The sequence below is a fragment of the Excalfactoria chinensis genome, chromosome 17 (genome assembly GCF_039878825.1).
Source record: "Excalfactoria chinensis isolate bCotChi1 chromosome 17, bCotChi1.hap2, whole genome shotgun sequence".
In the NCBI taxonomy this organism is placed as follows: Eukaryota; Metazoa; Chordata; class Aves; order Galliformes; family Phasianidae; genus Excalfactoria; species Excalfactoria chinensis.
The window spans coordinates 8472007-8497044 of record NC_092841.1 but is presented as its reverse complement, the minus strand read 5'-3'; the positions used below and the strand labels follow the sequence as shown (position 1 = coordinate 8497044).

Here is a 25038-nt window from a genome sequence, read left to right as displayed (position 1 = left end):
GGCCAGGCAAGCCGGGGGTTGGCAAGCTGGAGAAGGTTCCGGCACGGCGCAAAGCAGGCGGCTGTGAGGAGGGGGGCAGCAAGAAGAAGCTGAAGGCAAAACCCAAAGAGAGCCTCCGGGCGGCCGGCCCCAGTGGCCCCAGCTCTGCTGCCCCCCCCTCTGCATGCAGCCTGTTCGGTGCTGCGGATCCCCGGCACTTCGGGGCGAGGGAGGATGGCGCACGGCTGGCCAGCGAGCGGCTCAAGAAGGCCACGCGCAAGAGCAAAGTCCTGCAGTCAGCACTGAGGGTGAGTGCGAGGCTGGGGGGGTGCAGGGGGTCGTCGGGTGTCTGTGCTGTTGGGGATGGCAGAAGGACTGCAGGGTGTGGGGGGTTGAGGTGCCCATGGTGCTGGGAATGGCAAAGGGACCGCAGGGTGTGGGGTTCACAAGGGATGCACGTGTTGGTGGGCACGGATGGCACTGTGGGGTGGGGTAGGGCTGAGTGCTGGGACCCAGTGTGTCTAAGCCCCCTGTCCCCATGCTGCAGAGGAAGAACGGGGCCCTCTCACTGGCCCTCTCACCTCGGAGTGCCAAAACCATCCTGAGCAAGGGCAAGAAGCTGGGCAAGGTGAAGAGCAAAGTGGCCAGCAAGCAGGTGAGCAGCCCCCACAAACAGCGTGTCCCCATCCCCGTGCCCCCCACCCTCACTGAGCTCCCATCCCGCAGTGCAAGGGCCGGGCGGTCAGCAAGCTGCTGGAGAGCTTCACTGTGGAGGACGACTTCGACTTCGATGACAACAGCAGCTTCTCAGAGGAGGAGGAGGAGGGCAGCGCGGGTGGGCGCCGCTCCCCCCCACCCCACACCTGCGCCATCCAGAAGGAGGATCTGCGGGACGGGCTGCACATCCTCATCCCAAAGGAAGACAGCCTGCTGTATGCCGGCAGCGTGCGCACCATCCAGCCCCCCGACATGTCAGTGGGGTCGGGGGCTGCGGGGTGGGGGGCTGCGGGGTGGAGGGCGGCTGTGCTGAGCCCTTCTGTTCACCCCTCTCTCCAGATACAGCATCATCATCGAGGGCGAGAGGGGGAACCGGCAGCGCATCTACTCACAGGAGCAGCTGCTGCAGGAGGCGGTGAGTGGAGATGGGGATGGGGATGGGGATGGGGATGGGGATGGGGAAGGGATAGGAATAGTGACAGGAACAAGGATATGGATGTGGAATAGTTTGGAATGGCATGGGATAAGATGGTACGGAGTGACATGGCTTGGAATGGAATGATTCCATTGACAGGAACCTTCAAAGTCCACCTAGTGCAAAAGTCTGACCTCTTCAGCTCCAGCCAGTGAAGGGATGGGGATGGGGATGGGGACAAGGATGGGGACAGGGCTCACACAGCCTGGCGTTGCCTGCAGGTCCTGGACGTGCGGCCGCAGTCACGGCGCAGCCTTCCTCCCGGCACCCGCGTCTGCGCCTACTGGAGCCAGAAGTCGCGCTGCCTGTACCCGGGGAACGTGGTGCGAGGTGAGGGGTGGCAGAGGCGGCAGTGGGATGGGGGTGCACGGCCCTGCCCAGCCCCAGCCCCACGTCCTGCCCTGCCGCAGGCTCCTCCAGCGACGAGGAGGAGGACGACCCCGAGGCGGTGATGGTGGAGTTCGATGATGGGGACACGGGGCACATCGCTGTGTCCAACATCCGTCTGCTGCCGCCTGACTTCAAGATCCAGTGTGAGTGGGACGGGGATGGGATGGGGATGGCGGGTGGGGATACGGGGACAGCACTGAGCCCCGCTCTGCCCGCAGGCACGGAGCCTTCCCCTGCGCTGCTGGTGTCCAGCTCGTGCCGGCGCAACAAACGCTCCTGTGGAGATGTGGCTTCCCCTGGAGAGCTGCCCCCCGGGCTGTGCACCGAGCGGCACGACGGCCCCAAGGGCCCCAGGAGTTCGGGCAAGAAGGCGATCTGCAAGGAGAAAAGTGGTATGGGGTGGAGGGGTAAAAGTATGGGGTGACTGGGCATCAGTAACGGTGAGGGAGGGGACGTTGGGGGGCTGGAGAGGGGCAGAGGTGCAGGTGTAGGGCTGTGTGGTGGGATGTTGGAGTTGGTGGGGTGTGGGGGGATGGAGGAAGATGTGAGGATGGTGGCATGGAGGAGGGGAGCAGGAGACAAGGAGAGGGGGTGCAGGGAGATGGGCTTGGGGGGGAGACAGGTGTAGGGAGAGGGGATGCGTGCACGGAAAGGAGATGAATAGAAGGGATGCAAGGATGCGGGCGTGGAGGAGGGATGCAGGGAAGGAGGTTAACAAGTCAGGGATGCAGGCAGGGAGAGGGGGGGCAGGGAAAGATGCAGGCATGGGGAGGAGAGGTGCAGGAGGAGGGGATGCAGTATGGAGCCGAGGCTCTGACCGCTGTCTCCCCGCAGGCAAAGCCCTGGAGCTGCTGTCTGGCAGCCGTGCTCCGGCGCTGGGTGAGCCGCTGGGGCGGCGGGGCGGCCCTCTGCTCAGCTGGTCGGCGGTGGCACAGACGAAGCGGAAGGCGGCGAGCAAAGGCACGGCCGTGCTGCAGAACCTCTTCCAGGTGAACGGCAGCACCAAGAAGCTGCGTGCCAAGGAGGCCCTGTTCCCCGTGCACCACCACGTCGCCGCTCCCGTCTTCGGCAACGGCTTCGGGGCCGACTCGTTCAGCCGCATCGCCAGCTCCTACGCGTCCTTCGGGGCCGGCGCCGGGCTGGTGCTGCCGGCCGCGCAGAAGCTGCTGCGCTGCAAAAAGGCGGAGCGGCTGGAGGCCGAGATGGGCAAAGGCAGCCGGCGCAGGGCGGGCAGCGAGTTCCTGGTGAAGCTGGACCACGAAGGGGTGACGTCCCCCAAGAACAAGAACTGCAAGGCCCTGCTGCTGGGCGAGAAGGACTTTGGGGCCAAGCTGGAGCGGCCGCTGGCCAGCGGCTACACGCACTCGGCGCTGGGCAAGGAGAGGAAGGGGAGGGCGGCCGTGCACCCGCTGCCCGTGGGGCTGGCGCTGCGCAAGTACTCGGGTCAGGCCGAGTTCAGCCTGAACTGCGACAGCGACTGCCACAGCTCCTACTCGGACATGGACGAGGAGGAGGATGCAGGCGGGCTGGGCGCCGATGTGCCCTCGCGCTTCATGACCCGCCTGTCGGTGTCCTCCTCCTCCTCGGGCTCCTCCACCTCCTCCAGCTCGGGCTCCATCTCCACCTCCAGCCTCTGCTCCTCCGACAACGAGGACTCATCGTACAGCTCGGAGGACGAGGACTCGGCGCTGCTGCTGCAGACCTGCCTCTCGCACCCAGTGCCGGCGCTGCTGGCTCAGCCCGATGCTCTGCGCTCCAAAGGCTCGGTGCCGCAGCGCTGCTTCCTCACCAAGGCGGCCGCCGCCGGCCCCAAGGCCAAGCTCAAGCGCAAGGAGGCCCTCAGCTTCTCCAAAGCCAAAGAGTTCTCCCGGAGGCAGCGGCTGCCCTCGGTGGAAAACCGGCCAAAGATCTCCGCCTTCCTGCCCGCGCGCCAGCTCTGGAGGTGGTCGGGGAACCCCACGCAGGTACGGGTGGGCACGGAGCAGTGGGGCACTCAGTGAGTGCATGTGGGGCGCGGTGTGCAGGGCCGTGGTGCGTGGAGCAGAGCAAGTGCAGAGAGCGTGAAGCACAACCTGCAGGTGTGCAGATGCATTGCAGGGTGCGGGATGCTGGGTGTGGGTGGATGGAGCATGCTGTGGGATGCACGGGGTCGGGGTGTGCACTGCCCTGACTGTGAGCTCCTTGCAGCGGCGGGGCATGAAGGGGAAGGCACGGAAGCTGTTCTATAAGGCCATCGTGCGGGGCAAGGAGACGCTGCGCATCGGGGACTGCGCCGTCTTCTTGTCGGCCGGGCGGCCCAACCTGCCCTACATCGGGCGCATTGAGAGCATGTGGGAGTCCTGGGGCAGCAACATGGTGGTGAAAGTGAAGTGGTTCTACCACCCCGAGGAGACCAAGCTGGGCAAGAGGCAGAGCGATGGCAAGGTGGGGGGTGGGCACTGGATTGAGGATGGGTTGGGAGTAGGGTGGGATGGGATGAGATAAGATGGGGATGGGCACAGATTTGGGGGTGAGATGGGGATGGGATGAGGTGGGTGTGGGGATGGGGATGAGATAGGAATGGAATGGGATGGGATGGGATGGGATGGGATGGGATGGGATGGGATGGGATGAGATGGGATGGGGATGGGACGGGCACATATTTGGGGATGGGATGGGATTGGATGGAATGGGATGAGCACAGGTTTGGGGATGGAGGTGGGTTTGGGGTAGGGTTGAGGATGGGGTGGAATGGGATGAGACAGGATGAGGATGGGATGGGCACAGGTTTGGGGATGGAATACGGATGGGATGGGATGGGATGGGATGGGATGGGATGGGATGGGATGGGATGGGATGGGATGAGGTGGGCATAGGTTTGGGGATAGGGATGGCGTATGGATGGGATGGGGTGGGGATGGGGATAGGATGAGATGGGATGGGGATGAAATGGGCACAGATTTGGGGATGGGGATGGAGATGTGGATGGGATGGTGATAGGATGGGCACAGGTTTAGGGATGGGATGGGGCACAGATTTGGGGAAGGGATGGGGATGGGATGGGATGGGACGGGACGGGATGGGATGGGATGGGGTGGGAGGGGATGGGATGGGGATGGGATGGGATGGGAGGGGAGGGGATGGGATGGGATGGGGATGGGGACGGGACGGGACGGGACGGGATGGGATGGGGATGGGATGGGATGGGATGGGATGGGATGGGATGGGATGGGATGGGATGGGAGGGGATGGGATGGGATGGGGATGGGGATGGGACGGGACGGGATGGGGATGGGATGGGATGGGAGGGGATGGGATGGGATGGGGATCGGGACGGGATGGGGATGGGATGGGATGGGATGGGATGGGAAGGGCTGGAGGCAGAGCGGCAAGTGCCAACGTGTGACCCCACGTCCCCGCAGAACGCTCTGTACCAATCGTGCCACGAGGACGAGAACGACGTTCAGACCATCTCCCACAAGTGCCAGGTGGTGGGCAGGGAGCACTACGAGCAAATGACCCGCAACAAGAAGTACCAGGACCGGCAGGATCTCTATTACCTGGCCGGAACCTACGACCCAACCACAGGCCGCCTCGTCACCGCCGACGGAGTGCCCGTCCTCTGCTGACCCATGGGGACATGGGGAGGGGGCACGCAGCCCCCCTGCACTCCCCCCATCCCCCCCCTGGCCATTATGCAAAGCCCAGCCCGGCCCTGGGGCAATGCAGGGGGGGGTATGGGGGGGGGTCTCCCGCACAAGCCATAACTTTCCCTTTAGTACCTCTGACTGTTTGCCAGCAGGTAAAGCAGAAATCAGGTGTGTTGTTCTATTTATTTCGCGTGTAAATATCGGGGTTAATTTTTGGGGGTTCTTTGGGGTTCTATGGGGTTATTTCTGTTTCTGACGGGAAGTTTTATGGAGAAAACAGACAAAAAAAAGAACGACAAAAAAAAAACAACAAAAAAATCGAGAAAATAAAAAAAAAATCGAGGAAAAAAAAAACAAAAAACCCCAATTTCCCCCCCCCCCCAAAAAAAAAAAAGGGTGAGAATTAAGATATTAATGATAATAATAATAATAACGCGGGGAGGGAGGAGGAGATGGGGAGGGGGGGGGGGCGATTTATGCACTGTTTCCCCCCAGCCTGGCTGGGATGAGGACAGCAAGGGGTGGGGGGTGGGGGGGGGGGGGATGCTTTGTATATAAGGGGGGGGGTGAGGCGGTGGGGGGGGCCGCGGTGCAATAGCGGGGAGGGGGAATGAATGGGGAGGGGGGGCTGTGGGGCGCTGGCCCGCCCTGCCCTGCCCGGCCCCACCGCCACCCCCACCCCACCTCACCCCAACGCCCCCCCCCCCCTCCTCCCATAAGACCCCCCCCCCCCTCCCTCCTCCTCCCCTCCCCCTCCCCCAGCGCTGTAAATGTGTACAGAGCCGCGGGGGCTTCTCCGGTTTCTCAACACTACAAAGAAAATAAAAGGGGCGAAGTAAGAAAGAAAAGAAAAGAAAGAAAAGAAAGAAAAGAACGGATCGATTCATTCAATCGATTCGGGAACGAATCCGGGCGAGAAACAAAAGCCGAACCCGAAACACGGGGCGGAGAAAAGCGGCGAGAAAGGAAAATAAATAATAAATAATAAATAATAATAATAATAATTAAAAATAATTAATAAAAAGGAAAAAAAAAAAAGAAAAAAAAAAGGATTAAAAACAAACAAAAAAAAAAAAGAAAAAAAAAAAGGTTTTATGAGCAGCAAAACTGTATGTAAAGGCCTTTTAGTATGGAACTTTTTTATTGATCACTTGGCTTATGAATAAATATATGAACCGTTCGTGGCTCCGAGTGGGGATGAGCTGGGGGGGCATTGCAGCAGCGTGCTGCATGTGTGTGTGCAACGTGGGGCGGGGGGTGCAGCAAAGGGTGCAGGGTGGGTGCTGCAGGGTGCAGTATACGTGCAGCAGGGTGCATTATGCATGCAGTAGGGTGCAGTATGCACGCTGCAGGGTGAAGCACGGTGCAGCAATGTGCAGCAGGGTGCAGTGTATGTGCAGCAGGGTGAAGTATGCATGCAGCTGGGCACATGATGCGTGCAGCAAGGTGCAGTGTATACGCAGCAGGGTGGGTGTAGGGTGCAGCATACACGCAGCAGGTAGCAGTATGCATGCAGCAGGGTGCAGTATGCATGCAGCAGGATGCAGTACAATGCAGCAGGGTGCAGTATGCATGCAGCAGGGTGCAGTACGATGCATCAGGTTGCAGTATGCATGCAGCAGGGTGCAGTATGGGTGCAGCAGGGTGCAGTACAATGCAGCAGGGTGCAATACAATGCAGCAGGGTGCAGTATGGGTGCAGCAGGGTGCAGTACAATGCAGCAGGGTGCAGTATGCATGCAGTATAGGCGCAGCAGGGTGCAGCAGGGTGCATTATGCATGCAGCAGGGTGCAGTACAATGCATCAGGTTGCAGTATGGGTGCAGCAGGGTGCAGTACAATGCAGCAGGGTGCAGTACAATGCATCAGGTTGCAGTATGCATGCAGCAGGGTGCAGTACGATGCAGCAGGGTGCAGTATGCATGCAGTATAGGTGCAGCAGGGTGCAGTACAATGCAGCAGGTTGCAGTATGCATGCAGTATAGGTGCAGCAGGGTGCACTGTAACACGCAGCGTTGCTGCATTGCTCTCCCATCACATTCGCTGCAGCTCGTTCTCAATCTCTCCCACCCCACGTGGGGAAAGACAGACAGGCACCGCTCGCGCGCCACTGGCCGCAAGGCAGCCAATCAGAAAGCGTCGTTCCGCAGCGCTTCGCGCCCATTGGCTGGCGGGGAGCCCTTTTGTTCTCACCACCCGGGCGCTGTTAACCCTTTCCCTCCCGGCGGCAGCAGAGGGACGGCCGGGGGGGGGCGGTCACGTGGAGATGTTGGGGGGGCGATGGGGGGGGTATGGAGATGGGGGGGGGCAATGGGGTGTGGGAAGGGGGAGAAGAGAGGAGGCGCCGATAGAGGCGCACGGAGCGGTGCTGCCCCCTGGCGGCGGGCGGACAGAAGGACGGAACCAAAGGGGGGGGGAGGGAGGATGGACGGCCATAGGGATGGATGGACAGACGGACGGAGGGCAAAGAGCAGCGCTGCCCACCTACCCCCATTCACCAGCAGCCCCTCCTCAAACCCATAGCAATAAAGGGGCTCCATTCACCTGGCAGCAGCCACAGCCCCCCCCATACCCCTACGATGCCCCCCCCATACCCCCACGATACACCCCCATTCCCATGATACCCCCCCCTACCCCCATGATACCCCCCCCCATACCCCCACGACACCCCCCCCATACCCCTACGACACCCCCCCCATACCCCTACGACACCCCCCCCATACCCCTACGACACCCCCCCCATACCCCTACGACACCCCCCCCCCCACCCCTACGATACCCCCCCCATACCCCTACGACACCCCCCCCCCACCCCTACGATACCCCCCCCATACCCCTACGACAGCCCCCCCATACCCCTACGATACCCCCCCCTACCCCTACGACAGCCCCCCCATACCCCTACGATACCCCTATGACACCCCCCCTACCCCTATGACACCCCCCCACCCCTATGATACCCCCCCCTACCCCTATGATACCCCCCCCTACCCCTATGACACCCCACCCCATACCCCTACGATACCCCCCCAATACCCCCATGATACCCCCCCCATCCCCCCACGACACCCCCCCCCATCCCCCCATGATACCCCCCAAACACACAGAGCCAGGTTTGGAGTTTACTGCAGCGTTTTCTGTCCTTTATTATTATTTCCTTACACAATGAGGTGTCGTTTTGGGCATTAAATTTCTCCATCTCTTACAGGATGAATTTTCACCCCAATTTCTGTTTCCTACCATCATCGACGTGAGAACATTTAAGGCAACGTACAAAAAAAAAATAAAGAGAAAATAAAGGAAAAAAAAAAAAAGAAAATCTGACATAAATTAAAACCGATGCAGAAATTGACGGGGTGTCAATGCCAAAGTTGCAGCAACAACCCGCGTTGAGGAACCTCAGCCCCATCGTGGTGGTGGTGGATGGAGGGGGGGGGGGGGGTTGGAGGGCAGGTTGCTAAGGCTCCAATGCAGATATGTTTTACCCAACCTTGCAGCGACAGAAGGGGGTGGATGGATTCCTACCAGCCTCGACACCAAATCTGGAATAGTCCGCACTGGGTGGAAGCCTGACCCGACTCCAAATACCCTGCACACATCTGGGCACAAAGCGCAGCCCCCCCCCCCCATCCCATAATACAGATCTGTGCAGGGTATTTCCCTCAAGGTGTGCACCCAAAGGAATGAACTCAAAGACAAAGGTCAAATCAAGCGCCAGCTCATGGGCACCGACACATCTCTAACATCAGGTACAGACTTTCCAAGGGCAAAAAGTTTTTCTTTTGAAAGAAGGCTTATTCCAGTTTTCTGAGGCTAGCATGAGGTGTGTATAGATTTGCCAGGGCAAACGTATACTAGTGAGACGACTCATGCAGCAGATGCTGTGTGTGCACCTGCCAGCAGTCCGTTTAGAAGCATTTACGGTGCACGATGGATGGGCCGGACTCGTCGTATTCCTGCTTGCTGATCCACATCTGCTGGAAGTTGGAAAGGGAGGCCAGGATGGAGCCGCCGATCCACACCGAGTACTTACGCTCCGGAGGGGCAATGATCTGCAATGAGAGATGTGGTTAAAGGGCTGCCCCGTGCTTCCTCCCCAACCAACCCAATGAAGGTAGAGCTCCTTACCTTGATCTTCATGGTGCTGGGTGCCAGGGCTGTGATCTCCTTCTGCATTCTGTCGGCGATGCCGGGTACATGGTGGTACCGCCAGACAGCACCGTGTTGGCGTACAGATCCTTCCTGATGTCGACGTCGCACTTCATGATGGAGTTGAAAGTGGTCTCGTGGATGCCGCACGACTCCATGCCTGGCGGAGGGAGAAGGCAGGAGCTCATCACACACCGCATGCACCAACAGCAGCCCCACACCACCTCCATCTGTTACAACCCACACCTACCCAGGAAAGAGGGCTGGAAAGAGCCTCCGGACACCGGAACCGCTCGTTGCCAATCGTGATGACCTGCCATCAGGAGCAGCTCGTAGCTCTTCTCCAGGGAGGAAGAAGAAGCGGCGGTGGCCATTTCCTGCTCGAAATCCAGGGCGACGTAGCACAGCTTCTCCTTGATGTCACGCACTATTTCCCTCTCGGCCGTGGTGGTGAAGCTGTAGCCCCTCTCTGTCAGGATCTTCATGAGGTAGTCAGTCAGGTCACGGCCGGCCAGGTCCAGACGCAGGATGGCGTGGGGCAGAGCGTAGCCCTCATAGATGGGCACCGTGTGGGTGACACCGTCCCCAGAGTCCATAACAATGCCTGTGGTGCGACCGGAGGCGTACAGGGACAGCACGGCCTGGATGGCCACGTACATGGCGGGGGTGTTGAAGGTCTCAAACATGATCTGGCAATAGAAAAAAGGAGGCAAAGTGAGTGAAGGGAGCACTGAGAGCTGGGTGGGGTCACTCACACCCGTGTTAGCACACGCATGCTGGCATGCAAAGTAATTCAAATCCAACTGTGATGTGAAGGGGGGGGAAAAAAAAAAAACAAAAGCAAAGAAAAAGCAGGCAGAAAACACAACTGAAAGAAACCTGAGACGTCAGGGGGGAAATGCCAGGAGAACAGAACCCTGAAAATGGGGGGAGAGAGATGGCTCAGGGTTAGGTGCCATAAACAAAGGAAGAGGAGGAGGAGGAGGGCAGCGCGGCGGGCAGCAGCCGTACCTGCGTCATCTTCTCCCGGTTGGCCTTGGGGTTGAGCGGAGCCTCAGTGAGCAGCACCGGGTGTTCCTCTGGAGCCACACGCAGCTCATTGTAGAAGGTGTGGTGCCAGATCTTCTCCATGTCGTCCCAGTTGGTGACGATGCCGTGCTCGATGTGGTACTTCAGGGTCAGGATGCCCCTCTTGCTCTGCGCCTCGTCGCCCACGTAGCTGTCCTTCTGCCCCATGCCCACCATCACGCCCTACGGACACACCGCGGTCAACAACACGCACCGCCCCGCCCCACACCCCCCTTCACACACACACACACACACACACACACACACACACACACACATACCTGGTGCCGGGGGCGGCCCACGATGGACGGGAACACGGCGCGGGGGCGCGTCATCCCCGGCGAACCCCGCCTTGCACATGCCGGAGCCGTTATCGATCACGAGCGCTGCGATCTCCTCTTCCATCGCTCTGTGCTCTGCGGACCGGACGCACCGTCAGCCCCCGCCAAACAGCCTTATCTCCCGCCATTCGAATCTCCCGCGCCGTGACGTCACGCGCGGCCGCAGCCAATCACAGCGCGTCCCGCCCCATCCCAACGGCTCTCAGAGCGGGCGCGCCCACCCCGCCTCGATAATGAAGGTGGGGGGGGGGGGGAAACTGCGGCCCTGCTCGGCCCTGCGACCCCCCGCCCTCCAACCCGCACAGCCCGCGGCGGCCCCTGTAGGAGCTGCAGGCCGTACCCGAGTGCAGGCCGTACCTGAATACAGGCCGTACCTGAATACAGGCCGTACCCGAGTGCAGGCCGTACCCGAGTGCAGGCCGTACCTGTTTGGCTGCGCCCGGTGCTGAGGAAGCGGTGACGCTACGCGCGCTGCGCTGCCGCCGGCGGACTGAGACCGTCCCGCTGCCAGCCCCGCGCTTTTATACCCAGGGGGCGGAGGCTCCTCCCACCCGGCCGAGAACATCGCCATATATGGAGATCTTTCAGAAACAAGCGTTCCCATTGGTTGGTTTTCACCCGGCCACGTGGGGAGACTTGCCGGCTCGTTCCCGCCCCCCGAGCGCCCCGGAACCTGCATGGGGCAAAGCGGGGGGGGGGGGGGTAAATGGGGGGCGGCCAACACGGCCCGGCCCGGCGCCCCACGGCGGTGCCCAACCCGGTACCGGTACCGGATGGGCTCGGGGGGGTGGAGGGGTGCGGGGCGGCCCACGGTGCGGTGCTGGGATCCAACGGGGGGCACGGGGGGGGCAGTGACAGGAGCTCCCCCCTGTAAGGGGCGCTGAGTGTGGGGGACGCCCCTATTGGGGGCACTCGGATAGGGGGTGTTTCATATAGGGGACATATATGTGGAGTGGGCACCCCGTGTAGGGGGTGCCTGTATAGCGCTACCTCTATATGGGACATCCCCTATAGGTGACACCCCCTATAGGGGACAGCTGTGTATGTGACACCCCCTATAGGGGACAGCTGTATAGGTGACACCCCCTATAGGGGACAGCTGTCACCCCTCGCAGGTGACACAGGCCTTGCCCCAAAGCATCGCGTCCCTCATCACTGCCATCAGGCCAGCCCCACTGTGCTGTGCCCACACTGTGCCATGGGGGGAGTCCTGGGGGTCAGGAGCGTGTGGGGCGTCATGGAGCAACAACAGGTTGTGTTGGAGCCCCATGGACAGCACTGCTGTCCCACAGGCCATATTGATGTCCCAAGGACCATCCTGGTGCTCAAAGGACCATGTAGAGCCCCATAGACCACAGTGCAGCCATGGGCCGTGTTAGGGCCCCGTTGTATACCACCATACTGGTGCCCCATTGTGTTGATGCTCCATGGTCTGTATTGGTGCCCTGTGAGCCGTGTCGTTGCCCACAGACCTCACTTCTGCCCGTGGGCTCTATTGGTGCCCCATTACCCGTGTTGGAACCCCAAGAACCACTTTGGAACCCAATGGATTGCATTGGTGCCCCACAGACCGTGCCATTGCCCGTGGGTTGATATAGGTTGCTCACGTCAGAGCCCCACGGGCCGTGATGCTGCCTCACAGTCCATACTGGAGCCCAGCAGCCCTTACTGGAGCTCCATAGATCATAGTGGAGCCCCACGCGTGGGGTGATGTCCCCGGTGCGGGCGGGGCCGCAGGTAGCTCTGCACGGCTATATTAGGGCACATCGGGACGGTGCCACGGCCGCACCCGGCACCGAAACCGCCCCCGCGGGGACTTTCGCCCGGGGAGGGGGGGAGCGGGAGGAGGAAGAGGAGGAGGAGGAGGAAGCGCACGGAGCGCGTCGTTCTCCTTCCTCCTCCTCCTCCTCTTCCCGATCCCCTCCTCTCCCCCCCCCCCCCTTCGGGTGAAGGTCCCCGCGGTGCTGATGCGGCTGCCCCCCCCCCCCCCATTCTGTGCGCAGAGCTCTGTCGTCGTGGTGACAGTGACAGCCCCCCCCCCCCCCCGCCGTTGTCACGGGGACGGCGGGGCGTTGCGCAATGTGTCCCCCCCCCCCCCACACCCATCCCTGACACCCATCCCTGGATCCGCTCCCCCCCGTCACACCCAAACACAGCGGGGTGGGGCAGGACCCCCCCCATGGCAACGCCACCCCAATACCTGATGGGGGGAGGGGGGGGGGGGGGATGGCATCTGTATGTGTCAATGCAGCTCTCAGTTCTCCCACCGCACACTTCCAGCAGCACCATAGGATCCCCCCCCCCCACCACCACCAACTGCTTCCCCAGCCCCTCTGCAGGACCCTGACCCACTTAGCACCCCCCCAACCCTCCCAGCCCGAAAGCCAAGCCGGATCCATTTCGGTGGGGGTCAATTTCAGCTCACCGTGCAGCTCGTGTAACGCAGCGCTGGGGGCCGCCGTGCCCCCCCCCCCCCCCCTCTTCCCCTCCCCTTCCTTTCCTCTCCCAGACACAGTAAAGGGAGAGCCATGAAAAAGTCATGAGGCAAACAATCCCCGGGACCTATTTTCAGGAACAATAACTCACAGCCGCCACGCTGACACCGGAGCTGGGGGGGAAGGAGGCTGTGGGAGCACAGAGCTGGGCGCTGGGGACCTGCTGTGAGCACTCAGGGGACACCACCCATCCCCACAGCACTCTGTGCCCCCACAGGGCAGCACCCGGATCGTGGGGTTGGGGTGGGCTCAGCCCAAGTGTCCCCAGCAGCATCCTTGTGTTGGGGGGCAGCGTAGGACGTCATCCATCATACCAACACATGGCACCACGACGCCCAGCGCATGGCACTGGAGGTTCCCATACTGCAGTACCTGAAACATGGCGCCGTGATGCCCAACACACGGCACTGCAGGACCTAATTCCACATCACCCTACAATGGCACTGCAATGCCCCAAACCCAGCAGTGAAGGTTCCCATCCCACAGTGCCCAGATGCCCTGGAGGTCCCCACACTGCAATGCCCAACACACATGGTGATGGCGATGCCCAGTTCTCAGCTCTGTCCCACCGCAGACCCCAGGGGCTGCGTGACCCCGAGCCACAGCCATAGGGGGGGGGATTTGGGGCCGCAGGACAGATGGAGGCCGAGGGCCCCAAAGCAGGATAAAGGGTTTAAACTAATCAAAATGCCTGGCTAATTATAAGGCGCTTAGGGGCTGGCCGGGAGGCGGCGCGCCAGGAGGTGACCCGCTGCTGAATCAGAGAGGCCGGTAACCTTAGCCTGCGGGGAACGGATCCGTGCGCCCGGATCGGGTTCCCACCCAAGTTTTCCACCCACGGCTCCACGGTGGGACACCGAGAGCCGGAGCTGTGCACCCACGGGGCTGCCCGGTGCCGGGCGTCCAGCTGCTGTAGGGCTGTAGGGTGCAGGGCAGTAGGTGACCCGGCTGCAATCTGGCCGGGCTCTGTAATCCCACCTGCCCCTAATTGGGTGCCCCCCCCCCCCTCCCGCCGTGCCGTGCCGTGCCGAGCTGTGCTGCAGAACCATTGCGGCAGCGGCGCCCGGCAGCGCAGACGTCCCCGCAGCCCCTTGGGGCCGCCCCCCCCCCCGGCAGAGGCGGAAGATGCCAACGAATGGGATCCACCAGGTCCTGAAGATCCAGTTCGGGCTGATCAACTGCGAGAGCCGCTACCTGACGGCGGAGAGCTTCGGCTACAAGGTGAACGCCTCGGCGCCCAGCCTGAAGCGCAAGCAGATATGGACGCTGGAGCAGGACGAGGCCGACAGCTCCGTCGTCTTCCTCAAGAGCCACCTGGGCCGTTACCTGGGGGCCGACAAGGACGGGCAGGTGCGCTGCGAGGCCGAGCAGCCGGGCCGCGATGAGCGCTTCAGCATCATCACGCAGTCGGACGGGCGCTGGGCGCTGCAGTCGGCTCCGCACCGGCGCTTCTTCGGCGGCCGCGAGGACCGGCTGTCCTGCTTCGCGCCCAGCATCACCGAGGGCGAGCTGTGGACCGTGCACCTGGCCATGCACCCGCAGGCCAACCTGCTGAGCGTCAGCCGGCGCCGCTACGCTCACCTGAGCGCCCACGAGGACGAGATCGCCACCGACAGCAACCTGCCCTGGGGGGTGGACGCGCTCATCACGCTCTGCTTCCAGGACAAGAAGTACAGCCTGCGCACGGCCGACGAGCGCTACCTGCGCTGCGATGGGATCCTGGTGCCGGAGCCCGGCGCCCGCACCGGATACACGCTGGAGTTCAAGGCGGGCAAGTTGGCCTTCAAGGACTGTGATGGGAAGTACCTGGCGCCCACCGGGCCCACCGGCACGCTCAAGTCAGGGCGCAGCTCCAAGCCGGGCAAGGATGAACTCTTCGATCTGGAGGAGAGTCACCCCCAGGTGGTGTTCACGGCGGCCAACGGCAGATTTGTCTCCATCCGGCAGGGTAAGGGCCGAGCGATGGGGCACGGCGTGACCCCGGGGGGTGGTCGGCACAAAGCCTGGGCTCTCTGTGGGAGCACTGCCGGGACCCCTGTGCCAAGAGGAGACCCTACAAAAGCAGCCCTCGCTTTGGGGACGGGCAACGGGGGCACCCTGGGGATTGCTCAGCCCACAGCAGCTCCAGCCATGGAGGTCTCTATGAGAGCACTCTGCAGTGGGAGGAGACCCTATAAAAAACAGCCCCCGCTGGGAGGACAGGGCCTGGGGGACACCCAGGGTCAGTCAGCCCCAGGTGTGGGCTCACCATGAGAGCGCGACCAGGACCCCCACCCTGGGATGAGACCCTATGAAAACAGCCCCTGCCTGGGGTCAGTGTGTGACCACAGCCCCATTGCTGGCCGCAGTGTGGGGTGCTCGGAGGCTGCCCTGTGGGGTTGTGGTCATTGGGGCCCATTTGGGAGTGTCAGTGGAGCTGTGCAGCACTCCATGTGCCATGCGCATAAATGTGTGTGTGCAAGACTCTGTGCAGTGCACTGCAGTGCATGCGTGTTTCTACGCAGGTGATGCTTGTGCAATGCTGTGAGCACGAGTTCAGGCATGCAGCTCCATGCAACCTGTGTTGCATGCGTGCGTATGTGCATGTGTTTGCAGGTGCACAGCTCTGCAGCCCGTACCTGTGTGCAAGCAAAGCTCTTTGCGTGCACCTTCACCTGCACGCTGCTCTGCATGTGTGCAAAGCTGAGTTTGGTGCATGAATGGAGTGCGTGCCAGGCATGCATGTTTGCACACACAGCGCTCACAACCAGAGCTGGCACACAGGGCTGTGCCATGGCCCCAGCTGCCCTGCTGTCCCCGTGGCACTGGGAACGCCTGTGCCAAGCTCCTTAGGGCCGGGTGGGATATAAATAGGGGTCTGTGCACGGCTTCGCTGCTCAGATGGGCACACCACAATCAGATTAAAGGCCCAATTAGTGCGATTGTTCCCGGAGGGATTTACCCTGGGAGGGGCCGGGGGGTCAATGACACAACACACCCCACACGTGGCCCTGATGTCCCTTCCCACCCGCAGGCGTCAACGTGTCGGCCAACCAGGACGAGGAGTTGAACCACGAGACCTTCCAGCTGCAGATCGACCGTGACACCAAGAAGTGCAGCCTGCACACCAATGCTGGCAGCTACTGGACCCTGGTGGCCCACGGGGGCATCCAGGCCGTGGCTACTGAAGTGTGAGTGCAGCAGGGCTGGAGGGGGGGGGGGGGTTCGGGGGGGGTGGGCTGGGGTTGTGGGCAGCGCGATGATGCTGCTGTGCTGCCCCCCAGTGCTGCCAACACCATGTTTGACATCGAGTGGCGCGGGCGGCGCGTGGCCCTGCGTGCCAGCAACGGCCGCTACGTGTGCACCAAGAGGAACGGGCAGCTGGCGGCCGTCAGCGACGCCGTGGGTGAGCGCACAACTGGGGCTGGAGGTGGGGGGTGATGGGGACGGTGCCCTCCCAGCCCCGCTCAGCCCCGTCCCCGCTGCAGGGGAGGACGAGGAGTTCACCCTGAAGCTGATCAACCGGCCCATGCTGGTGCTGCGGGGCGAGCACGGCTTCGTCTGCTACCATCGTGGCTCCAACCTGCTCGACTCCAACCGCTCCGTCTACGACGTCTTCCACGTGGGCTTCAGCGACGGCGCCTACCAGATCCGAGGTACATGGCGGTATAAGGGGGGGGGGAGATGTGGGGCTGCCCACGGCCCCATTGACGGCCCCATTGACGGCCCCACTGATGGCCCCACGCTCTTCACAGGTCAGGGGGGCAAGTTCTGGTACGTGGCGAGCAGTGGGGCGGTGTGCAGCGATGGGGACCTCTCCGAGGATTTCTTCTTTGAGTTTCGGGAGCGCGGCCGCGTCGCCATCAAAGGGAAGAACGGGAGGTACCTGCGTGGGGACCCGGCCGGCACCCTGCGGGCTGACAGCGAGTCGGTGCTGCGGGCCACGCTGTGGGAGTACTGAGCCCGGGGATGGGGGGACCCGGTGGCACCGATGGCAGCAACCGCGTCCCCGACCCTCCCCAACTCCTGTCATTAAAGTGCGTCTGGATTGCAGCAAGGCCTTTTCCTTCGCAGATGGCAGCGTCTTGCCTTCATCCCCTCCCTGTGGCCCCATAACCCCAAATGGAGAGTGTGGAGGCTGTGCAGAAGGGCACAGGGGACAAGAGCTCGCTGCCAGAGGGCGGCAGCAGGGCACGGGGATGCCACGTGCTGGGCACTGAGCAGCTCAGTGCTCGCTGTGCCATGGGGCTGAACAGAGCTGCCATGTCCCTCTGGGTGTCCCCAGGGATGGGGGTGCTGTGGGGGGCACGAGGAGGGGGCTGCAGCCACGTGGGGTGTGGGGAGCCACAGGGCTGTGGCACAGAGATGGAAAGGAAAAAGAGAGGCGCAGTCGCTGAGCGGCACGATCGTTTTCATGGCAGACGACAGATTTACAGACACCGGAGCAGTGCGGGGAAGGACTGAGCCCCCAAAACACGCTGCACCGCCACAGAGATACGAGATCATTTATAGAAACAACGGGGGGAAAAACCCCCTCCACTGCCCAGCAGAAAACGGGGCTCCCCCGGGCACCCTGGCACAGCACCCTGTTTGTCCTGATCCTGAAAGGCAAAGCGGCACGGGGGCACAGCCCACAGCCGGGATGGAGCTACACTACGGCACAGCCCCGGGCGGCAGCGCAGCGCCGGGGCCAGCCCAGGAGCCCCGCTCTGCCACCAGGCGGCTTTCAGGGCACACACAGCCGCCCCCCTCCGTGCTGCCGACAACACGAGCACGACACACGCACACACACACACCACCGCCTCGGCCGCCGGACCTCCTGCCGGGCACGACGCCCCTCCGTGGGGCTGTCCCGCTCCCCGGGCGCGCTGGTTGCTCCGCTGCTCACAGCAGGACCAGGCTGGGGTTGCGCAGCTGCTGGTAGATGTGCAGGAGCTTCTCCGTGTCCTCCTCAGTCAGGGGCGAGTGGTCGAGCAGGGACTGAGCCTCTTTCAGCAGCATCTGCAGCAGGAAGGCAGAGGAAAGGAGGGAGGGTCACGTCCATAGGGAAGGACCCACGGGGAGGGGTTGGGGGGTGGTGGGCTCAGGGCTCACCTCGTGGTTGGTCTGGATCTGGCGCAGGTGCTGCATGCGGAGGTCGGGGGGCTCGGAGCCCTGTGCCACCTGCTCCAGCATCAGCACCTGTGGGAAGCAGAGCTCTGCTGTGGGGACTTGGGGGAGGGAGCGGGGGGTCCCACTCCTCATCTCTGTGCGGCACCGGGCTGCGCCAAGTAAGGCTGCCTGACATAGCATCCCATAGAGTCCAGTGAGGTCTGAGGGGGCACCCAGGGATGCACCCCACAGCTCCATACCTGGATGCGGCGGATGACGGCGTGGTGCATCCTGCACACGTGGGCCAGGGACGGGCTCTCCATCAGGATCTCCACCACCTGGATGGGGCCAGCCGGGCTGAGGTCACTCATGGCCACCTGAAAGAGCACCGAGGCCTCACTGTGATCTTCACAGGGCAATGGAAGGGCTGCCCCAGTTCCCCACCCCACGGGCAATAGGTCTGGGGTGGTGACTCCATGCCAGGCCCAAAGGCAGCTGCCGTTCCCTCCATCCCTGCTCCATGCACAGCCCCTCACTGCTCTCCAGGCCTGTACGAGTTTGAGGGCGACCTGTTGCCCGCTGCCCAGTGAGATGCAGGCTGCCAGCACGGTGGATTTAATCCAGCAGGCTTAGCCCAAGCAGAATTAACGCTGTCGCTAATCACATTGGCAATATTAGTGCTCTCAAGTGTGAACCAACCTGAACCAGGTCACTGCCAGCACGCAGGCAGCTGGGCCCCTCGCCGGAGGGTTAGCCGGCTGTGTTGGGAGAGCTGTGCTGCAATTACTGCTTTTCCTTTGCACTTAAGAGGGGGATTTTCACATAAGAAGGGGAAAAGCTGCAGTAGGTCGGATTTACACCCAGAATCCAGCCACGTTTTCCCCTCTGCAGGCTCAGCATGGAGCAGCAGCCCAAAGGAGACTTAAAGTCCTGGCAGGAGAGGAGGGGCCCAAGTGGTATGTGGGACCAGGGGGTGACAACCAGGCTCCCCAGGGGACAGAGCTCCGTGGGGCAGGACAGGCCCATTGCAGGGCGAACCCCTTCCTTGCCTCTCGGACGATCAGCTGCACCTCTCCTCCATCCGGAGCCGCGCCGCACACCGATGTCACCTCCCCACTGCTCAGCACCGTGGCTGCGGGGTTCTCAGCCAGCAGCCAGCGCAGCGTGGCGCAGCTCAGCGGGACGTCTGGGGGTGAGAGGAGAGAAAGCAGCGTGCATTACAGCTCTGCACAACCTCCCGAGGGCAGGGCTGTGTGGGCAGCTGCAATGGTGCATGCCTGGCACTGCCCACGTGCGTGTAGTTGCTGTGATGCCGGGGTGATCCTGGGCTTGCAGCAAGGTCAGCCCCAGGGACCCGCTGGGCACGCACCCCCTGCAGGCAGCACCCACCTGAGCTGGAGCTTTTCAGCGCAGTCTTCAGCAGCTCCGAGGACACCCTGATGGATGCAGCTGAGGGGGCCGTGCTGCCCTCTCCCATGGGACACGGCTGCTCGCTGGCTGTCCCCGCCTTGGGCTCAGGCTGCTCCTTGGATGCTTTCAGGAAGGTCTCCACGGGATCCTGGGCTGCAGGCGGTGAAGCCGCTTTTTGGGAGGCATCCAGCCTGGAGGGGCTGCTCTCCAAACGCAGGCACTGCAGCATGTCAATGGTGCATTCACTGAGGGGCAGGCAGATGCCTTCTCTGTCTGGGGACAGGATGGGTGAATCGTCCGGGAGGAAATCGTCCAGGACCTCGGGTGAGTCGGAGCCACTGCCCAGGATGTCACGTAAACTGTAGTAGAGGGCACAGGAGATGGTCAGAGGCAGATCCAGCTTGGTGGCTGCGGCCGAGCCGAGAGGCAGCGTCAGCTCCCGCTTGGTCCCAGGGAGGAGCTGGTCGATGGGGAAGGTGAAGGTGGTGGCCGAATCCACAGACTCCTCCTCTAAGGCACAGGGGCTGGCCAGGAGCTGAACGCACAGGGTCCAGCCCTGCTCCAGGCTGTACTCGCTGCAGTTCTCCAGCAGGCAGGAGATGGTGGCGGTATCACGGAGCAGCAGGCAGCTCCAGTTGGCAGTGACGGTGCAGGCAATGGGCTTCTGGCCCTCCTGGCTGGACAGCAGAGCCGCACTCACGTTCATCACCTGGTTGAGGCTGGCCAGGGCACGGTTCTTTTGGTCCACCGCCTTCTTTAGGAAGGAAACTCTGGAAGGACAAAGCGCGGTGCTCAAACAGCAGGAGGGACAGCAGTGGGGACAGCGGGTCTGCAAACAGGGGCTTGAACAGACAAAGCCCATTCAGCCGAGTGGACCCCGAATAGGACAGAATCCACGGCCAACCCTGGGCTGCAGCTCCCAGCGATGACAGGCTGCAGATGGGTGGGATACAAGCCCTGCTCGCAGCTTCGGGGATCCCCCTCTGAAGGGGGAACCTCCTTCCCATGCACAGATGGCCACAGAGGGCTGAGCGCGAGCTGCCCTGCCTGTGACAGGCCTGGCAGGTGCTGAGGGGTGTCTGGGCACACTGGCACCGTGCCCTGCCCTCCTTCTGCCACCAAAGCTGCAAGCAGCAGCGTGCCTGCACAGAGCAGCAGGCAGGGCTGCCAGCAAGCTATTTTTATGCTACTGAGGCTGGGGGCTTCCCTTCCACCTGCTCTGGGAAAGGAAACATTGGAGATGGTGCTGCAAGAGGCGTTATGAGCAACGCTCGGGGCAGGAGCTGGTGCACAAAAGCACCGCTGGGTACCTACACCGCACAGCTCACACAGGGCCAGCAGCAGCACAGCAGGCTGCCCTTACCTCTCCGAGGTGTTGCCTATCCCGGACAGCAGTGCCTTAATCCTCCGACCGGCCTCAGCGGGCGTCAGCTCCACATCAGCATCCTCGGGGCTGCACAAGCCACAGGTCATGAGGCGGCCTTTGGCAGACAGGGCCAGCAGCTCTGATTCACCTGCAGGGCAGCACGGGGTGCTGAGTGGTGCTCAGCCCACGGGCACGTTTAACAGCAAGAGCTTACAAAAAGGAGAAGGTCAACAAGAACAGGCCAAGGACGGAGCCCGACGCGGACCATCACAAGGTGTGTGGATGCACACAGCCGGGCAGCTGACCTGCCCCAACCCACCCCCAGCCCCACGCACTCCCCGTGGTCGGTGGTACCTTCTGATGCCCGCGAGGACAGGGAGAGAGCCACGACGCTACAGATACTTAAGCTGGCCGGAGACAGGACGGGCGGCAGGACGCCGCTGCAGCTCTCCGTGTCCTCGGGGTCTGAGGACTCGCTGACCCAGTCCAGGTCGACGGCGGAGATGTCCGAGTGTGTGCTGTAGTACATGCGGCTGCCGCTGCCGCAGGCGGCACAGAGGATGGGCCCACGCAGGTAGTACTCCCTGAGCTCCGGCACCGTCGTTTCGTCCCTCTGGTCTGCCTTGACGGCCACCATCTTGCCGTAGTGCCCCACGGCCACCACGCAGTCACAGCCGGCGTCGCCAAACAGCGCATCGTCCTCGGCGTCTTCTTCCTCCTCCTCCTCCTCCGCTGCCCGCCGCTCCGTCCGCAGCGCCCCAATGAAGACGATGGGCTCTTCCAGGTGATGGAGGATCTTCACGGGGGGGTCCTGCCCGGAGACGTCGTGGCAGCCATCGGCGGGCGGCGAGCTGAGAGCCTTGAGCGGCACAGCACAGAGCTGTCCGTCCGGGAAGCCGCACAGGATCATCGGGGACTCCAGCATGGCGGCGTCGATCCCAAAGAGCAAACTGAAGAGCGGCTCCTCCAGCACGAAGCCCCCCGAGCACCACGGCCCCTCCCCGCTGCCTGCTGTGCCCGGGGAGGAGGCGCAGCACAGCACAGGCAGGAAGCGTGAGGGCGCACCGTCTCCCTCCTCGGTGGGCGCGGGGCCGGGGCAGAAGCCCACCTCGCTGACCTGCCGGTACGGGGGGCTGCTGTCCTGCTCGGGACGTGGCAGCTCGTGCAGCTTCATCCACCACTTGCCGTGGGCCTGGGACAAGGTGATGACGAAGCTGTTGAGCAGAGTGAACATGCACAGGCTGGAGTCTGGGAAGATGCAGGCATCCGAGTCCACGGGGAAGACGCCGGAAGGGCAATTGCTTTCTTGGCCGTCGCCATCCGTCTGCTCCATTAACCTTCAAGCAAACAGGCAAAGGCTCTCAGCCAAGGCTCGGGGCGAAGCCAGCGCTTCTCTTGGCCGCCTCATCCCTTGGCCCTTGGACCGAGCTCCCCACAGCAGGGCAGGAGCAGCTGCCCAGAGAGAGCCCAGGGCCAAACCCCGAGCTGTGCAATGCACGTGTATCCCCGTGCGCCATCACCTCACCTGCTCTGCTGGTCCAGGGAGACGCAGTAGATGCCGCTGTGGGCACAGAGGATGTAGAGCTGTCTTGTCAGGGGCAGCAGCTCCACGTGCCACACCTGGTCGGGGCACCTGTACACTGCCTGGGTGGAGAAAAGGAAGGGTCATGGTCCCACTGAGCCTGCAGGAGGTGCCCGGTGCCCGCACAGCTGGGCAGAGAAATGCAACGTTGGGTAAAGAGGGAGCAGCTTGCTGAGCAGCGCTTCCCCCTGGGCAGCCCCAAAGAGAATGGGAAGGAAAGCAGTGATTTCCTGCAGAGGAACACGGTGAGCACTTCCAGGGAGCAGTGCTGCAGCTGGCACCACGCTCGGGTTCATGAGGCAACGGCTGTGCAGGGTGGGTGGGAAGGAAAGGGGAGGGAAATGGCAACCTGAAAGCCTGAACATGATCTGCTTTCCTGAGAAGGAATGTGGTGTAGGAGGCAAATCCTGATATTACAGCGCTGGATTTCTTAGAAATGATAATAAGGCCGGATTAAAAAAAGCTGCTGTGTATCACTCAACGCGGCGACCGCTGTTAGTCACAGCAGAGACAGCACCGAAATCCTTTGGAGGTGAGAAATGAAAGGGACGTCGCTTTGTTCAATGTTCGCCTTGCAGGGCCCAGGGGGGGGTGGGAGGTGGGGGGGGCTCAGGCACCATCCCAAAGCATTCCGACCCCTCTCATTGACACAGCCTGGGATGGAGGAGCCTGGGGGGGGGGGGTCTCCAAGGTGTCCCCACCTCCCGTCCGGGTGTCACAGCCCACCCACCTTCAGCACTTTGCCCTCCTGGTCGTAGATGTAGACGAACTCGCTGCCGTTGCAGAGGTAGATCTGGCTCTCGTGGCACAGCACGCGGGGTTTGCCGGCCACCAGCCCCCCCACCGGGCAGCAGAAACCAGCCAGGTAATCCACCCGGTGCCCCACCTGCGCCATGGTGCCTGGGGATGGTGCTCAGTATGGGAGGGGGGAAGGATGGAGACCACCCCCAAGTCCACAGCCGGCCCCCCCAGCACAGAGACCAGCTCGGGTCCCTCCATCCCCCCCAGCCCCAACCCCCCCATCCCCCCCAGCCCCAACCCCCCCCCCACCAACCCCAGGTGCTGCATTTGCACTCCTTGCCCTCAGCCCCCTCACCCTGCGCCCCCCTTACCCCAAATCCCCCCCCGCTCCATCTCCATCCCCCCCACATCCCCCCCCATATCCCCCTCCACACCAACCCCAGCCCCCCCAGCACCACATCCCGCCCCCACCGCCTCACCCAGCAACACCCCGACCCCAGATCCCCCCCCACATCCCCCCCCGATAATCCCACCCCCCACCGCACCCCTCTCTACCCCAAACCCCCCCCCCCCATTTCCCCCAGCCCCAAATCTCCACCCAACAGGAACCCCCCCCCCCCCCCCACCCTACGACCCTCCCCAACCTCACACCTCCCAACCCCCTCCTCATCCCCCCCCCCCACCTCCCACCCCCCGGTGCGTCCCGGAGGGGCTGCGGTTACCGGGCCGGGGGGCGCGGGCGGCTCCGCTTTACGGCTGCGCGGCGGCCGCCGCAATGGGGCGGAGATTTTACGACAGCGGCCGTAAAGCGCCGATGGGCGGACTCCCCGTTGTGGGGGATAGAGGAGGGGGGGGGCGGTGGTGAGGGTGGTTCGGTCCGACCCTCCCGGTGCCCGGGGATGGAGTCAGGGATCACAGGGATGAGGCCGCAGTGCTGCGGGGTGACGCTTTATTACTGCCGTGCCGGGGCTCAGCCCGAGCCCTGCTGCTACTTCAAGGCGGGTCGGGGCAGCCCACGGCGCCGTGGGCCCGGCCTGGGGGCAGCGCGAGGCCCGGGGCTGCGGCTGAGCTGGTCCACGAAGGCCTCGACCTCAGCGAAGCGCCCCGAGAGCCGCCCCAGCTGCTCCTTGAGGGCGCTGAACTCCTCGTACAGCTCATCCAGCGCCCCCGACAGGCCGCGGATCCTGTGAGGCACAGTCAGGGTGTTGGATACCCCCCTGCAGCCCCCCCCGGCCCCGCCGCAGCCCGGCGCTCACCGGCCGTAGTCGGGCAGCACCGTGTGGTGGTGGAACAGCAGCAGGTTCCGCAGCTGCGAGGTGATGGCGAACCTCCAGTTGTCCAGGATGAGCGTCAGGTTGGCGCAGCCCCGCGGTGCCCTCCCGGCTGTGGGTGGGATATGGGATACGGGATACGGGATATGGGATGGGGTCGTGTGGGTCAGGCCGTCCCCACAGCGGCAGGCAGTGGTTGCTGCTGGTGAGGAGGGGTCCCGGCCGTTACCGTCCTCTCTCTCGTCCCACGCTGCTGGCTGCCGCTTCAGCTTGGCCGCAGCGCCCAGAGCCGCCAGGAGCAGGATGGGGAGAAGCCGTGCCATGGCCGGGGCTGTGCGGTCAGAAGGAGCCCGGCT

General features: G+C 62.9%; 4 protein-coding genes across 6 annotated transcripts in view; 2 read left to right on the top strand and 2 right to left on the bottom strand.

Annotated features, from left to right (window-relative positions):
- Positions 1 to 5704, top strand: part of BAHCC1 (BAH domain and coiled-coil containing 1) — a 30384-nt gene extending 24680 nt beyond the window's left edge. Inside the window, exons 21-28 of the mRNA XM_072351621.1 lie at positions 791 to 950; positions 1036 to 1111; positions 1393 to 1501; positions 1582 to 1704; positions 1780 to 1953; positions 2396 to 3525; positions 3749 to 3985; positions 4963 to 5704. Of these exons, the coding sequence (XP_072207722.1) occupies positions 791 to 950; positions 1036 to 1111; positions 1393 to 1501; positions 1582 to 1704; positions 1780 to 1953; positions 2396 to 3525; positions 3749 to 3985; positions 4963 to 5169 (2216 nt within the window). The 3' untranslated portion in view covers positions 5170 to 5704. The remainder of the gene's footprint in view (positions 1 to 790; positions 951 to 1035; positions 1112 to 1392; positions 1502 to 1581; positions 1705 to 1779; positions 1954 to 2395; positions 3526 to 3748; positions 3986 to 4962) is intronic.
- A 2927-nt stretch (positions 5705 to 8631) lies between these two features.
- Positions 8632 to 11319, bottom strand: ACTG1 (actin gamma 1). 2 transcript variants are annotated; one of them, XM_072351719.1, is made up of 6 exons: positions 11173 to 11319; positions 10688 to 10822; positions 10350 to 10589; positions 9589 to 10027; positions 9318 to 9498; positions 8632 to 9241 (listed from the first exon to the last, which is right to left on the bottom strand). In XM_072351719.1, exons 2-5 carry the CDS (start codon positions 10739 to 10741, stop codon positions 9326 to 9328), a joined length of 906 nt encoding a protein of 301 aa, XP_072207820.1. In that variant the 5' UTR covers positions 10742 to 10822; positions 11173 to 11319; the 3' UTR covers positions 8632 to 9241; positions 9318 to 9325. The 2 variants fall into 2 exon arrangements, with proteins under 2 accessions (XP_072207820.1, XP_072207821.1); XM_072351720.1 differs by having other exon boundaries at positions 11122 to 11236.
- A 3048-nt stretch (positions 11320 to 14367) lies between these two features.
- Positions 14368 to 17182, top strand: FSCN2 (fascin actin-bundling protein 2, retinal). Its single transcript, XM_072352059.1, has 5 exons — positions 14368 to 15190; positions 16256 to 16412; positions 16506 to 16627; positions 16710 to 16877; positions 16977 to 17182. Exons 1-5 carry the CDS (start codon positions 14368 to 14370, stop codon positions 17180 to 17182), a joined length of 1476 nt encoding a protein of 491 aa, XP_072208160.1.
- Positions 17183 to 17612: 430 nt separating this feature from the next.
- Positions 17613 to 24241, bottom strand: FAAP100 (FA core complex associated protein 100). 2 transcript variants are annotated; one of them, XM_072352234.1, is made up of 10 exons: positions 24134 to 24241; positions 23401 to 23570; positions 22614 to 22732; positions 21443 to 22425; positions 21086 to 21236; positions 19702 to 20492; positions 19362 to 19498; positions 18573 to 18689; positions 18316 to 18402; positions 17613 to 18222 (listed from the first exon to the last, which is right to left on the bottom strand). In XM_072352234.1, the coding sequence occupies exons 2-10, from the start codon at positions 23563 to 23565 to the stop codon at positions 18106 to 18108; spliced, it is 2667 nt and encodes an 888-aa protein (XP_072208335.1). In that variant the 5' UTR covers positions 23566 to 23570; positions 24134 to 24241; the 3' UTR covers positions 17613 to 18105. The 2 variants fall into 2 exon arrangements, with proteins under 2 accessions (XP_072208335.1, XP_072208336.1); XM_072352235.1 differs by having other exon boundaries at positions 24095 to 24184.
- Positions 24242 to 25038: the final 797 nt, after the last annotated feature.

Bases quoted from the DNA above. Each gene is read 5' to 3' on its own strand.
- ACTG1 (XM_072351719.1), bottom strand. From the start codon at position 10,741: ATGACGCGCCCCCGCGCCGTGTTCCCGTCCATCGTGGGCCGCCCCCGG. The intron at 10,590-10,687 runs GTATGTGTGTGT...GTGTGTCCGTAG, and splicing joins TGGGCCGCCCCCGGCACCAG to GGCGTGATGGTGGGCATGGG. The intron at 10,028-10,349 runs GTACGGCTGCTG...TTCTATTGCCAG, and splicing joins ACCGGGAGAAGATGACGCAG to ATCATGTTTGAGACCTTCAA.
- FSCN2 (XM_072352059.1), top strand. From the start codon at position 14,368: ATGCCAACGAATGGGATCCACCAGGTCCTGAAGATCCAGTTCGGGCTG. The intron at 15,191-16,255 runs GTAAGGGCCGAG...TCCCACCCGCAG, and splicing joins ATTTGTCTCCATCCGGCAGG to GCGTCAACGTGTCGGCCAAC. The intron at 16,628-16,709 runs GTGAGCGCACAA...TCCCCGCTGCAG, and splicing joins GGCCGTCAGCGACGCCGTGG to GGGAGGACGAGGAGTTCACC.
- FAAP100 (XM_072352234.1), bottom strand. From the start codon at position 23,565: ATGGCGCAGGTGGGGCACCGGGTGGATTACCTGGCTGGTTTCTGCTGC. The intron at 18,690-19,361 runs GCAAGGAAGGGG...GTGCTCTTTCAG, and splicing joins TGCAGCTGATCGTCCGAGAG to GTGGCCATGAGTGACCTCAG. The intron at 18,403-18,572 runs GTATGGAGCTGT...TGCTTCCCACAG, and splicing joins CCGTCATCCGCCGCATCCAG to GTGCTGATGCTGGAGCAGGT.